The following is a 16,370-nucleotide window of genomic DNA, read 5'->3' on the forward strand; positions in this document are numbered from 1 at the left end:
TTTGATGAGATTGTGTACAAACTGCTGTTTTATATAAACTTACAGAGCATTAATGGGGGTTAACATTTAATTTCTTATAATTTACAATCAAAACCAGAAAAAGCTTATATGAAGTGACTGACCCAATCACATTTCACAAAGTTAGATCTGTAATACAAAGAAACAAATTAAGTAATTTATTTATCAATCATGTATTGATAATCCACCCCTAACAAAAACATTTTGTCCCAAAAATGAATGTTATATGGTGCCATGCCATATCACATTTTTATTAATTAATTAATTATTATAATTGTTATTATTTTTAAATGGGCAGTTGTCATTTTAACTCATGTTTATAGCATATTATTCACAAATTTAATACTTGTATAGCATTCGCTCATCTAACACAGTTGCAGTTCACTATAGTACACCGGAACATTCAGTTTCAGCACAAAATAGTCCAATAGTAGAGTCATATATCATAAACACATGAGTCTTTAGTTTGTGTTTTAAGTAGAAACCAAAATGTGTCACAATATTTACTAGCCCACTGTTTATAATTATACATCAACAGCTTTCAGATCCAACATTGTTTGGCTTATTTTCATGTCAATAATATTCATAAAAAAAAATGCAATGATTTACTAAAAAGGAAAAAAAAAAATAGAATTCCTGTATCTAAAGTGTAATGAATATAGTAAGTGGAGTAGCTAATGTATTCTATGTTGAGCATGATTCACATGTTATTCAACAATTTTGTGATTCTACTGTAACCGAAAATGGTTTCAGTCATTTGCCAAACCAAGTTCATTTGTTAGCTGAATGCAGACAATACAGATTTTTGCATTCAGATTGTTGTGTGATGTGATCTGTCATATGGTGTGACACCATGTCTTATGGTGTGAGTTTCAGAATGAAAAAATAAGGATTTTGTAATGTATCATAACCTCATCAACGTGACAGATGAGGAATAGTACCAGCAAAGGTCACATTATTTATGGTACTCTTTTTAGAAGGTTTTCCATATTGAAAGAATTTGATTAAAGTCTTTCCATGTGTGAAAGAAGCAGGATAATTTAACTTGCATTATCGCCTGCGTGTAGGTGCGCAGTGTAAGAGTGCTTTTCAGTGTGAGTTTGCAAGAGAGTATGTGAGAGTGTGTGTGTGTGGGTGAGGGCCTGTCTGCCCCTCTCTCGCCCCCGGTCTCTCCTTCCCTCTGCAAACTGAGATTAACTGAATGCCTGTAAAAATGAATAGACTAAGAGACGCACATATTATTAGGCAGTAATGGCTTTGTTTGCAAACATAGACTAATATAAACATTCATTATTAATTTACGTACTATTAATTGTAGCTTACTGAAGACCCTAACGACTTTTCAAGGAAAATAACACTTTCACTTGTAAAACATATTGAGCAAGAGCTGAAACATTAAATCATATTCAATCTCAGTATAGTCATAATTCTTATATAATCACCCTAACAATATAAATTTGAAGCTCATAAGCATGTTTCCATAATTATTAGCATCCATTTTTAATACATTTTTATTGATAAGTAATACTGAACACTTCACTAGTATAATTATCAGTGACACTCACTGTTCTGTCCCTTTAGAGGTAGATCAGAGCTTATTTTTCAACACTCTTCGTTGATCAGCGTTTAACCGCAAACATCTCTGTCTCTCCAAAAGGCTCATTATCGGGAATATCTCAGTCTATGTCTCCTCAACCATTATAACTCGGCTCAGGAGCTCATAAAAGTTATATTACCATTAAATACAGTATATTGGGGTCTATGGAATCAATAATATTTTATACTTATAATAACTGTCTTTGTCCCGTTATATTAGCTGTACTGCTCGGGCTCAAAGAAGCTCATGATAGTTTATAAACAAACATATAATTTACAGACAAACAAACAAACAAACATTTATGTTTTTAGCGCTTTTCTCTTGTGTCATATATCTATTTAATTCTTGTGTATTTCCTTGCTCTGTGCTTATAAATTTACATATATTAAGAGCTCTGTATATACTAAAAACATTCAAGATGGTAACCACAGCATATGCTTTTAAACAAAGACAGTGACAAACAAACACATAACATTTACCTTTCCCAGGTCTCTAGAGATCTCTGTTATTTATTTATCTCTCTCTCTCTCTGTCAACACTCAACACTCTATCAAAAGTTCCTGTTAAGCTTTAAGTTAACAGATACTATTCTAACAACTCTTCTCAGCACACGTCTGTGCTAATTAGAGTAGTTCATTCTATGCAGCAATATTGCACAGCAATAATGTACATATATCAAATTCAACCATTTCTAATAACATTTACATACATGCAATCACCTCTCTCCTGGGAATCAATCATCACAAACCCTTTCAACACTGACACACTCATACATGTGACAATAAGAATTTACACAAAATGATCATAGGTACCTCTATGTTGCACAGCCATCATTTTAATATTTTAACAAAAATGGAGATCTCAGACATTATTAAAGACAGACTGTAAACAGACAACACAAAACATATACCCTGCTAGTCAGATTTGAATAGCCTCCCTCGTCTCTTTTGTCAGTTACAGTGGCGTTCTGCACTAAGCGTTTTTCTCCGAGTGAGAATCAATCTCCGCTGTAAAAACAGTCAAGGATAGAGTGTCTCAACTTACGCTCATGGAACAAAGAGACGGACTTGGTCTCTTACGACCCTCTGTTAAACAGACGGTGTCCAAGCCGTTTCCCCTTTATCTCTTACTCTTTTTAGGCCTTTTTTAGCGCACGCTCTCTCTCTGGCGTCGCTCTTATTATATCTCTTGGCGCACGCTTCTCTCTCTGGCGTCGCTCTTATTATATTTCTCAGTTTTCTCTGTTTCTCATATTCTGTTATCAAGTCTAACGTCGTGCTTTCAAGATCGCACCTTATGACGTGTCCCGTCTTTAACGCCCAGGAGATAAACGTACAACATACATTTAGACAGACATTAACATACAATTACTTATTGTAATTTATTGGAATTTAGGCGTCTAGACGCTAAAAATGCTCATCAAGTATTTCATTAAATTTGATCAATTGGTTTCAATTTATATTGTTATACACATATTTCTAAACATGTATATATCTTTCTTTAAATCATAGCGCTCGTCTGCTTGTTATTCAATTAAATGTTACTTTATCTTTTATAAAGTTTTAATTTTTTTTTTTTAAACTTCTAAAGCAATGACATCTTTGTGAGCAAGAAAACACACTATTTCTTTTTCAGTAATTAAATTGAAAAAGGTTTTATGCTCACCTTTCCTTCAGCATTGAAGTGAATTGTCTTTCTTCGCCACAGGATGTCAACAGCTGTTTGTCTCTAATCGTTATTGCGTATGGGCTCTTTTCAAGGCCCCTTTTAGTTGGGCGCCAAAATGTCGTTCGTAATTTGACGACTCTTGGCCTCCCTTAAAGGGAAGCCTTGGGCTAGCTTAAAATAGACTCTTAAAGATTATCTAGTCATACATCACTACAAAAGTTTTAAATTCAAAAGAAAGAAGATAAAAATAACAGACGAGTGCCTTGAGTCAAAGAAAGGAGAAGACGAATGTTCCGAAATTCTAAGTTGATTCTTTATTGTTCTTGAAGTCAGCCAGATTCAGTCAGGAGGATTCAGTCTTCTGATGGTACAAGCTTCAGTCTTCTGACAACACACAGGAATACATGCTCTTTTATACAGTATCTGGGTGAACAACGGTGGGGGCTTTTAGCTCCACTTTCCCGTGGGAGCTTGGGCACTCTTCTCGTGAGAGAAAGCTGACCTTGAGCAACGTCTGGGCTTTTCAGCTGAAGTCAGACAAAACCCAAGGTCGCCTCAACCAGCACCTCACGCCTTGGTACAGACTGTACAGGCCTCAGAGAAAGGGTCAGACACCTGTTTTAACAGAACTTAGTGAACTCTAGACTTTTCATCCAAATATACTATTATAAAGGTAATATAGCATATATTGATCATCAATTTAGGGCCCACAATGGCTGAGGGTCAGATCCTCATAAGCATATTTTTATAATTCTGTTGGTTTTGTGGACAGGGGCTATGTTTAGTCTTAGACTAAACTGCAGGAGTAAATACTTACCTCACTGTTTCCCAAATCTGGAGTAATAGTGTAGGAGTGTAGTCCAAAAGTGGGCCTAATCAATGTCTGGGATACCGGCCCATATTATGATTTCCATAAAAGGAAAACATAAAAAACAGCAGAAAATTTTAGTCTCATAGTTGAAATTTCAATGGTGATACCAAGAGAATATTTCACTGACAGATAAGAAATTCTGGATAAATAAATATCTCACTGATATCGTACTGAGAATTATTCCTATTTTTTTTGGTAGCTAATCTACTGTTTATCTGTTTTCATTTTTCTGCTAGTTGCTTATCTGGATTTCTGCCACTGTTTTAGTAAATCTTGGGAGTTTACTTAAATAAATTGATGTTGAAAGGAAACTAACTGTGCCTTATGTGTTTGTAGGTAGACCAGGTGTTTTCTAAATTAGTTTACATAATTAGTTGTAAAACATTAACAATATACAACTCTGGAAAAAAATAAGAGACCACTTCAGTTTCTGAGTCAGTTTCTGTGATTTTGCTATTTACAGGTATATGTTTGAGTAAAATGAACATTGCTGTTTTATTATATAAACTCCGGACACCATTTCTCCCAAATTCCAAATAAATATATTTTAATTTAAAGCATTTATTTACAGAAAATGGGTGGGTGAATTAACAAAAGAGATGCAGAGCTTTCAGATCTCAAATAATGCAAATAAAACAAGTTTATATTAAGTTAGATCTAAGAGTTCAGAAATCAATATTTGGTGGAATAACCATGTTTCCAGTAAGGGCTCGATCCTCAAACGGCAACTGGCAACAGGAAGTGACACCCACTGGCACCTGCCATTCAACTGTGGCAACAGGAAGTGACACCTACTGGCACCTGCCTTTGAGGAGTGGCACTGGCCACGAACGCTACTGGCCAGCGGCGCTCGCTAGCGGCATCTGCCATTCAGAAACGGATACATGCCGCTTAGCAAAGACACTCGCCACAGCTCCTGTGGCTTTGCACACAGCCATACGTTTGGGCATATTAATTTGAGGACTTTCAGGAATGTGTCGTTCACAGCTTAGTTGGTAGTTGGATTTATTATTTTTTAACGAGCAGATTATGCGTTTGTTTTGGACTTCCATGGACAATGGGCTATTTTGGACGTGTTTGTGGTAACTTGATTTAATAGAGCAATTGTGGTAAAGGAAATTTAAATGCTTATTAAAAACAGGAGAAAGTCGGGCTTGTGTCCATGTTTTATTTATTTTTTGGTTCGCGGGCAAAGATCCAATTTTTTATGTGCACGTATTATGTAACAATACTACTGTCTCCCTCATAGGCACCTGCACAGTTTCCATGCATCTTGGCATGTTTTCCTCCACCAGTCTTACACACTGTTTTTGGATACGTTTATTCCACTTTTGGTGCAAAAATGTGAGCAGTTCAGCATGCTTATATTCCAGAGGTTTTCAATTTGGTAAAATCAAAGAGACTCATCATTTTTAAGTGGTCTCTTATTTTTTTTCCCGGAGCTGTATTTATTTCTAAGCAGGGGCGTAGCAGCAAATTCTGGGCTCTGTACACTCTCAATGTCAGTGGACCCCTATCCATGCCAGTACATAAGGAAAGTGAGTGAAAAAAAAAATAATCAGGATTTGATGGGCCCCTCTCCCTACTCGGACCCTGGGTAGTCAGGTCCACCTTTCCCCCCACTACCACGCCCATGTTTCTAAGTGTATATTGTGTGAGGACCTAAAAAAACACAAAACAGTGTATTTGTCTATAAAAAATATATATTATAACCATTTAACCCAGCAATTTGGGTTTTAATGTGTATGCTACATTGATGTAACTAATTGTTTGTCCTAACTATTGTGTAGTTTTACATTTTTCTCATTTTTTTCTCCATTTTGTACTGTAATTTGTCACAAAGAAATGAGAACTATGTGAAAACACTGACGCCTGCTGTGTGGGAGGGAGAAGAACAAGCGTCCAGTGATTTCAGTTGTGTTATGTCAACTAACGAAGCTTAAGAGAGTGAATGACAGTTTCATCTTTGTTACAATATATATTATTGGTTTAGAATAATGGTATGAAAGGGAGAGCGCCATGAATCTTCGGGGATTCTTTCAGGATTTTAATCCGAGGTAAGTTTCTGTTAGCTGTGCAGTTAGAGAAGTAGTCCCACCCGGATTTTGTTGTGTTACAGTATTATGGTTAGCCAGCTAAACTAAGCTAAGCTAGTTTATATGGAACGGCCTGTCATTGGCATTGTGTGAGCTGTGTTTAGCTCTCCTGGATCCTCCCTTCGTGGCTAAATTCTCAATTGAGAAAATTAATGACAAATTAATAACAGTTCATACTGTTTTTCATTGTTTAGGGGCTAGGATGTGTTAGCTCTCTGTTAGCTAGCCTAGCTAAGCTAACTAGCTTTAGGCTGCTCCTCGTCTATGCAAGTTTGTAAGCTTGTCTGAGTTGGTAGCTAACTAGTTAGCATAGCTAAACTAAGATAAGATATGTTTGTTAAGTTAGGATTAGTTAACTAGGTTGTCACACACTGAAAATTAGTTTAAATTAATTTAGGTTAATTGGCCAAACTGGCTATGTAGGTATGAGCAGCAGCAGAAATATAGGGTTAGCTTGCAGGCTTTCTGTATTTGGTGATAAACCCTCTAGTTATTTTGGTCATTATTATGATTTATGAACCTAGCTAGCTAGCCTTGGTAACTTAGCTCTTAGTAATTGGAGATGAATTGCATATTAGTTAGTTAGTTGGCTAACTCCTTAACAGACCAGGAATTATTGCCAATTTTTTGCCACTAAATCTTGAGGATTTCTATTCAAGCATTGCATAAAAAGCTTTCATGTTTGATAAGGAACATTACTAAAAAGCATAATTGTAATAGAAAATATATTAAAAAAATATTTAAGTAAATCTGCATCCAGCCCAAGTGTCCTCTATGAGATTTTAAAGTTTTCAGAATATAAATAGGTTATTTTACTGCAGAAAAAAAGAGTTTTGTATCACCTACACTTGTAGCCTGTATACGGGACAAGACATGTTAATTGGTTAACCTGTCTAATGTTTCTCAGTCTCCAAAAGTCTGTGAGTTTTTAAGTAAAAGTGTGATTTATACCATACTGAATCATCACCCTCAGCTGGCTCAGAATCACATCGTATGTACTTGTTCCATTTCAGCAAATTCCTGATCTATGCATGCCTGCTGCTCTTCTCTGTGTTACTGTCATTGCGGTTGGATGGCTTTATTCAGTGGAGCTACTGGGCGGTGTTCGCACCCATCTGGCTCTGGAAACTCATGGTCATCATTGGAGCATCCGTGGGCACTGGGGTGTGGGCCCATAACCCCCAATACAGGTCAGTCACATTTAGAGGCAGTTGAAGCAAAAAGTTCCAATGGGGTTACTTCAGCCAGCATTACTCACAATCAGGTCCTAAATAATCTGACACCAACACAGGCGTGATTGTAGGATCAGAGTTATAGGGGTGCTGAGTTCACAAAAAACCCAGCCCCACTGACCCCTTACAACAAGTAAATAAAATTGAGGAGAGTTTCCAGGAGGCAGGACTGGAAGGAGACTGGGCACATGGCTTTTTTACTTTTTTTTTTTCAACATCTATTCAGCAAATACGCTGCCTGTCCAAAAAAAATTGCTACCTGCATTTAACTAAGCAAATGATGTTGTTGCAGTTGGTCAGGTCTAGGTTCAGCAACAGTATATGTAGAAAGAATGAGGTCAGCTGACTACCTGAATATACTGAATATAGACCAGGTTATTCCATCAATGGAATGGAAGGCTTTGTGCACTGGTCAGAGTCTACCATCATCAGTGCAAGATCTTGGTGAAAAATTAATGCAATACTGGATTGAAATAAATCTTATCAAAACAATGCCACAGTGAATGTGTGCTGCAATCAGAGCAAAAGACAGTCCTACCAAATATTAGAATGTGTGACCTTTTTTTAGGCGGCAACTTTTTTTTTGGCCAGGCAGTGTAAGAACATAACACTGTTGGGAGTTCATTTTACATATTTATTAAACATTCCTCCCACATCTGCAATCTTCATTATCTGGTCTAAGTTAAGTAACTAAAGCTGGAAGCTACTCAAAACTCATGATGGGTTTTTTACACTAACAACATATAGAGTGCTTGAGCCCCCCTGGTGCCCCTTGAGCAATGATCATGAATGAAGATTAGTAATTGATTCCTTATGATACGTTTAACAGTAACATGCTAATAATGTCATAATAATTGTCCATTTATTGAAAATATATGTTGAAGTATTGGAATTTCTTCAATCTTAACTTGTGGATATTCATTTTTGGCGGAGCTTTCACTAGTCACTGTTTACTATTTACATTTAATTTGATAGGGAAAATGTAATAGTTCTAATCTAGAGAATTAAGCTTGTTTGCTAAAGGTTTTTGCATAAAGAAAATGTGCAGTTCAGTTTTCAGTATCATAAAACCAGAAAGCCTACACTACAGACATGGAAAATACATTACACTTATTTAACCCGTCATGTTTTCTTTGCCTCAAAACTTTTCCAATATTTATCGCATTACAGTGAACAAAGCTGGACACACTAGGCAAGCTTTATTTTATATGCACGCCACTTGCAAAGGGAGTGAGTGAGAGTCACTTGAGTAGTAGTGTGTAGTTGAGGCTTTTTAGCATTTGGTGGCCCCTATGTCTTCTGGCCCCAAGCAGTGGTCTGCTTTCCTAGGTGGCAAGGTCATTTTAGTCCTTATGGTGCATATGGTACACATGGTACCATACCACTTTAGTAATAGGGATTAAAAGGCTTCTTTATTCCCAAATTGTGAATACTACATTAATTTATTTTGTAGGGCTGAGGGGGAGACTTGTGTGGAGTTCAAGGCAATGCTGATCGCTGTGGGGATCCACCTCCTCCTGCTCACCTTCGAGGTTTTGGTGTGTGACCGTGTGGAAAGGGGCTCACATTTCTGGTTGCTGGTGTTCATGCCCCTTTTCTTCGTTTCACCGGTCTCTGTAGCAGCGTGTGTGTGGGGCTTCAGACATGACAGATCGCTTGAGGTTAGTCAAATGGTCATGACTGTTGTTTGCTGCTCTCTAATAGATTATGGAATTAATGATTGGTGTCTCTCTGTAATTCTCTCACTCAGCTTGAGATCCTTTGCTCAGTAAACATACTGCAGTTCATCTTTATTGCACTACGACTGGATAAGATTATCAACTGGCCCTGGCTGGTAAGGTCTGATATAAAGTGAATAGTGAAAAAAGAAAAAAAAAATTGAGTGTGAAAACAGTTTATTCACATTTCATGTGTGCTTTTGTGCAGGTGGTCTGTGTGCCGCTGTGGATCCTTATGTCTTTTCTTTGTCTGGTGGTGCTTTATTACATCGTCTGGTCTGTCCTTTTCCTCCGTTCAATGGACGTAATCGCAGAGCAGCGTCGGACTCACATCACAATGGCAATCAGCTGGATGGCTATCGTTGTCCCCCTGCTGACCTTTGAGGTAATAATTCTGTTGACGCACAAATGTACAGAGATTGGATGGTGTAGGCAGTTATAGGTGTAACTCAGGAGGGTTATATAACATGCAGCATTCTATATATAATATATACATGCAAATGTAATATTTTCTAGGCTTCTTTTAATAATGCTATTATTAAGCTTTATAAGTTTCCCAGACATGATACCCAAACGGGTTGCCAAGTTGAGGACACGCATATTCATACTAAAATTGAGCCAGTATAGATTCAAGCGTTTGTTTTCCCTGTTTTTGCCAGCACTAGTCTGGATGACTTTACTGATCTCAAATGCTTAAAATCTCTACAATGGGTGGTAATGCATTACGTTGCTAAGTTTAGGCAGTATTGGCTTAAGTCTTGTCGTTCTTCTGGGCTCTAAGCTGTCGCTGTCTACCAAACACATTCCCAATATTTTTTTTTTTTTTTTGTCTCTAGTAATGGAAATCTTGATTCTAAAGATGCAGCATGTTGTGTTTGCTTTTTTGTGTTCTATAACTGGCAACCCGGGGGTAAGGTACAGTTCAAAGAAGAATAAACTGGTTTAAGCACTGCTGTCAAGAGAGGCCAGTGCTGTAATTAGCTGATGACACTTATATAATATAATGCATATTTAACCTTTAATATGTCATTCATATATTTTATTTCTACAGATTCTTCTTGTGCACAAGTTAGATGACCATTATGACTCAGACTATGTCCCAGTCTTTGTGCCTCTCTGGGTCTCCCTGGTAACTCTGATGGCAACTACATTTGGCCAAAAAGGAGGCAATCACTGTAAGTCCATTTTTATTGCTATTGAGGTGCCCAACTTTAGAGTTATCCTTAAAAGACAATTAAAACTGTGAATTTTAAATGATAATTTGTGTATTACTAAAATGTATCTTAATCTTATTAACTGTTGTTAATGGTTTGACACAGTCTGTGGGATTAACAAGGCATCAAATGTACATACAAGGTCAAAAATGTTTATACCCCCCTAAATTATAAATTCGTTGTTGCATAAACTTCCAAAATCTCTTAACTTGCCACGTCTTTTTAACTTCCTGCTAGTGATTGAATGGCTACAGTTGATTTTCGGCGTCCATATTGAAAGGGTGACCACTTTACAATGTTTAAGTGTCCCTCACAATATTCATGTAACAGTGAAGATCCTGTAATGATCAGCAAGTCACTTGAAACATCAACAATAGAAAAAACACATTAAATGTGGCTTACATAAAGTTCAATTGGAAAGTGTCAACAGTCTGATTAGAATGTTTGGATACTAAACGCATCTGGTCAAGGTGCAACTTGCTGAGAAACATTTAACCAAATACTGACAAGCCAAAAATCATGGCACTGGAACTAGTATTGTGTTTTGTGATTTTTACCATGTCCCAGAAAATAAAAAGAACAGTACATGGAATTGCTGTAAGTGTCATCTGGCATCCACTATCTCGCTCAAACTGAGAGTTCACATTGCCTTGCCAAGAGCACACTGGCCAGTGTTCAGTCTCACTCACAATATAACATCTTACAACTTATACAGGTGTTAGTGTTCCCATGCTATCCCCTGAGGTAACACTTTATGATTACATCTGTATACTGCCATCTCATGACTTTCTGCTGAAAAGTAGTTTTAAAATGGCATTCATTTCCATATTGAGCATTTGTACATTTCTGACCATGACTACAGCTCTGGAGGAAAAAAAATAAGAGCCCACTTAAAAATTATGCTTTATTATCAAAGTTTCTTTGATTACCAAATTGGAAACCTCTGGAATAAAATCAAGAGGAAGATGAATGATTACAAGCAATCAAACCAAGCTGTACATCTTGAATTTTTGCACCAGGAGTGGCATAAAGTTATCTAAAAGCAGTGTGTAAGACTGGTGAAGGAGAACATGCCAAGACGCATGAAAACTGTGATTACAAACCAGGGTTATTCCAACAAATATTGATTTCTAAATACTTAAAACTTTATGAATATGAACTTGTTTCCTTTGCATTATTTGATGTCTGAAAGCTCTGCATCTTTTTTGTATGTTAAGCCATTTCTCATTTTCTGTAAATAAATGCTGTGAATAACAATATTTTATTTGGAATTTGGGAGAAATGTCTGTAGTTTATAGAATAAAACAACAATTTTCATTTTACTCAAAAATATACCTATAAATATCAAAATCAGAGAAACCGATTTAGAAACTGAAGTGCATTTCTGCATTTCCTTGTTTTTATTAGTTATAACTTAGACGCTCTTTCCTTAATGTTTCTGTTGTCCAGGGTGGTTTGGCATCCGTAAGGACTTCTGCCAGTTTCTCCTGGAGCTCTTCCCCTTTCTGCGGGAGTACGGCAACATCTCCTATGACCTTCACCATGAGGACTCTGACGTGTCTGAAGAGATACCTGCCCATGAGCCTCCTAAAATTGGCCCAATGTTCCGCAAGAAGACAGGAGTGGTCATCACGCAAAGTCCTGGGAAGTACTTTGTGCCTCCACCCAAACTGTGCATTGACATGCCAGATTAAAACTTACTGTGTATGAACACACAGAATGAGAGAAGTGTAGTGTCATCAACCGGCATCATTCACTTCAGGCCACGTACGAATGACTGAGAAGTCCAGTCGAACTGACATTTTACATAAGCCCAGCTCCTGTTTGACAAAGGTATGACTGATTGGTCTTCATGTTCAAATGGAGCTCAAACCAAGGGGATTTTGTGCGTGGATTGCCGCTTGACTCTTCCCTGTGATCAAATGTCATCTCTGTTCCACAGTCCTGTGCTCAGACCTTTCCTTAATCTTGATGTATAGACCAACAAATTCAGAGATGAGATGTCCTCAGTCACGTGGTTAAAAAAATCAACAGGAGGTGATACGTTTTTCCCCCTTATAACCAAACCTTTCGGTCTCAGCTATTTTGTAAGAATGATCTAGCGTAGTCAACATATGGCAATAGTATTACTAGACTGTCTAAACACTGTACTAGACTTTCCTGGGTAAGCCGTGCATGACATTGAGGCTGCTGTGTTCGAGATGAGTTCCGTCTTCATGGGAAGTATGCAACGTAGCAAAGCCAAAGAACGTTAGCGTAATAGTTTGATTGGGTGAACTTAAATGCTGTCATTTTCCAGCAGTAGAAGGTCAGAGGGCTTTTTTCCTGTTACATGTAACCACGTGTGAGGATGGCAGTGAACGGTTGAACAAATGAGACTATTCTTTTACTGTCACTTTACCTTTGTAGTCGGTCATTGTTTACTAGAACACCTCATTTTGGATATACCAATCAGCCATAACATTAACACATCTGCTGTGCTTCTACACTTTACATTTAGTCAGCTCCTGCACTTTTTATTTTTTTGGATGATATTGTCCCAGAAATTACTGCGATAAACTATATTGTTGTCATTTTAAGACAATTTAAATGCCACAAACATAATGATAATAGAATAGCATATCAGAGCATTTATACACTTTTAATAACAACACAACTGTAATTAATCATAGATTGGATAATATATATATTTTTTTCTTTACCTACTGCAGTCCACACAGTGTATGCAGTGTATGGAGTTGCAGTTATTGAAGCATTGGTCATTACATGACTGGCTAAAATACTGATTACTGTTATATATGTGAACAAACACAAATAAAAACAATAGACAATATCATGATGCTCAAAAAATTATGGAGGTACAGCCCATTTATTGTACGATATGTAGCTTAATCAGGACGACACAGAGCTGGTATTATTTGGGTGGTGGGTCATTCTTACCACTTCAGTGTCACTGACTTGACTCTATTAGACACTCCTACCTAGCTGGTCTACCTCTTAGAGGTAAAGTCAGAGACAGGTTCCCATCTGTTGCTGCACAGTTTGTGTTGGTCGTCATGTAGTCTTTTATCATTGCCCACAGGCTGCTTCGGGCTGGATATTTCTGTTTGGTGGACTGTTCTCAGTCCAGCAGTGATGCTGAGGTGTTTAAAACTCCAGAAGCACTACTTTGTCTAACCCATTCGTACCAGCACAAGACACACTAACACACCACCACCATGTCACTGTCATGGAAGTGTTGACAATGACCCACCACCCAAATTATAGCTGATGTGTGGTGGTAATGTGGTGTCCTGATAATTAAAAAACAGTGTGAAAGGACGATAATAATGTATGTAGAGAAGCAGGAGAAAATAAGTCTGTAATTATTGAGCTACTATTTAGTCAGTGGAGCTGATAAAATAGACAATGAATGTAAAAAAAACAAGGAGGTGGTGTTAATATTGTAGCTGGTGTTTCGGGTCATTAGTGTCATGATCCGTTATTGTGACAAATGCATAAGATATGTTTGTCTTTGTAAAGAATTAATAACTAAAACTACTCCTTTTTGTTGTTCCATTTTATGTTATACATGTATATTTAATTTTATTTTTGATTTATTTTATTTTGATGGAGTTGACCTGAAGCAGCACAAGCACTACACTAGCGAAATTATTAAACATTTAGGCGTTTTGAAGCATTAAACATAACATATGAAACATATTATTGAGAAAAGCCTTTGAACCAACTAGCACATAGTTCATGTGTTTTACATCTATAATGGACCATTTAATGTGTTTCCAAGACTACAATGTTAAAGATAGCTTAAGTTGTTCTGTCGAACAAGTGAAGTAGACATGTCCTGCCTATATGTAGGTATACACTACATGCATACTCAGCTGGCCTGAGTGAGCAGCTTTTGTAGTTCAATCTAGTGGATATGGACCAATACTGTTGTGTAGGTTCTTGTGAGAGATTTTTTTTTTTTGGAGGTGAGGGGAATTGTTCTTCCATGTTTCATCTCTGTCATTGTCATTGTTAGTCATAAAAGGTGTGATAAACAGTAGATACTCATTACTGACTGACATTAAAATCATTTCTCTGACATTAAAAGTGTGATGGATCTCTCTTTTCTTTCCATTGCATTTAGTTCTTTGCAGTTATTTCCTGTTCCTTTTACACGCTGGCATTCCAGATTTCATGGGAACTAATATTGTGTCCCCTGACTGTCCCCTGGAAGTAGACAAAACTAAAAAACTTAGATGGAGCAGATGCCTGTTCAACACCTGAAATTCATTTTTATAATTTATCATCATTGACAACTTCAGCTTAATTTGTCTTGTACCATCAAATGCAGTTTATTCTGGTGTGAGGGTAACTATACGGCACCACATCACCTTTATCCAGAGGATCAGTGGTGACTCATTGGTTAGCACGGCCACTTTGTCTCATTTTTTGCCACTTTTGAGGGCACTTTAGAGCACGGGCAGTGCCACCAACACATTTATACACTATATTGCCAAAAGTATCTGCTCACCTGAAGCTCTCTACACACTCTACACACATTTGAGGTAATCAGAGGTCTGTAGTGATTGACTGTAGAATGTTTGTGACCTCTGCACATTTTGTTACTTATTTTAATTTGACAGAGTTACTTATGTCCCAGTTGTTATGATAGCACTGACAGTTGGCACAAGTGGCATCCTACCTGAAATTCACTGAGCACATGAGAGCAACTAATTCTTACAATAATGCTGGTAGAAGCAGTCTGCATGCCTAGGTGAACATAAGAACAGCAGTTATACATGTTAGTTAAATTTAAAATGATGACTTTGGGACTTTGGGATGACTGATCAGTTGGGTAAAACTATGGAGTAGCTGAGATAAGGAATTAAGAATGTGTATTTCACTCTAAAATAAAAAAAATAAACAAGTATAAAATGATTGTTAGTTGTTTGTTTGTTTGCTTATTTATTGGTTGTTTTTGTGTCACTACACTGTGTAACAATGTAACTATTAATCAGGTAAATCGGGTAGGAAAATAAGCTTTTCAGGCAGTATTTGATTTTGTTTAAATGCAACACTTATTATATTAATATGTTTTTGTTTATTATTTTGCAACAATTAAATAAACTTAATTAATCTAAATATAATAGAACAAAAAAAAACATTAATACAGTAATTAAGGAAGAATTTTCATATAATTCTCAAATAATACCTGCACTGTGCTAGTCCTTTTTTGTGTTTTATAATGATAAATCATCATTATAAAACACTTATAAAACAAGTTTTTATTATCTCTTATAAAAACAACATTTTTCTTTGTATTGACTTAAATATTGGAGAAGTGAATACAAATCAATTAAACAGATATGACAATTTTTCAGTTTTCTGTCTATATATTTAAAAATATTTTGTGCAGAGAATATAATAGTTTACTTGATGTTTTGGTATAATAACAAATAGTAACTTAATAATAAGTATAAATGTCTAGTCATCATGAGGAAAAAAAGATGTGATGTTAATTTCAAACAAAATATGTTACATCACACTGGACAAATAAGTGCAGAAAGGTTTCAGCAACACATATTTAGAATTTAGAAATGACAAAATTCACTAGATATATATTAAGTACGATTTTGAAATGTATTTATTTGACATCCAGTAAACTTATGTGTTAAAGTTATGTGTAGCCATGAATTGTTCATATGAGATGATATTTTTAGAGTTGTCAAAAATATAAATAATTTCCTGTGAAACCACTGGATAAAATACTGCCTTTTTTAATAGTTATGTCCTTTTTTAATAGTTTTTCCTCCAAATTTGATGAAAATATGATGTGGAATAAAGTACAAAATAGAATTAGGATCTATCAAACATTTTTAAGCCAACTAATTCTGAGGAGAATTTAATACATTAGGCACTGGCAAAAGTTATGGGTGGCAGCTGGGTCTGACTGACGTGCGTTCTTGTAGTG

General features: G+C 36.4%; 1 protein-coding gene and 1 long non-coding RNA gene across 2 annotated transcripts; both read left to right on the top strand.

Moving 5' to 3' along the window:
• The first annotated feature begins 877 nt into the window (after positions 1-877).
• Positions 878-1,637, top strand: LOC125782354 (uncharacterized). The gene is made up of 2 exons (XR_007424980.1): positions 878-967; positions 1,094-1,637. It is a non-coding gene; the product is annotated as an uncharacterized LOC125782354 (long non-coding RNA).
• A 4,315-nt stretch (positions 1,638-5,952) lies between these two features.
• On the top strand, positions 5,953-14,506 carry tmem185 (transmembrane protein 185). The gene is made up of 7 exons (XM_007247042.4): positions 5,953-6,211; positions 7,264-7,440; positions 8,936-9,143; positions 9,233-9,316; positions 9,409-9,585; positions 10,252-10,375; positions 11,864-14,506. The coding sequence occupies exons 1-7, from the start codon at positions 6,174-6,176 to the stop codon at positions 12,106-12,108; spliced, it is 1,053 nt and encodes a 350-aa protein (XP_007247104.1). The 5' UTR covers positions 5,953-6,173; the 3' UTR covers positions 12,109-14,506.
• The last annotated feature ends 1,864 nt before the right edge of the window (positions 14,507-16,370 follow it).

The sequence above is a fragment of the Astyanax mexicanus genome, chromosome 17 (assembly GCF_023375975.1).
Source record: "Astyanax mexicanus isolate ESR-SI-001 chromosome 17, AstMex3_surface, whole genome shotgun sequence".
NCBI lineage: Eukaryota > Metazoa > Chordata > Actinopteri > Characiformes > Acestrorhamphidae > Astyanax > Astyanax mexicanus.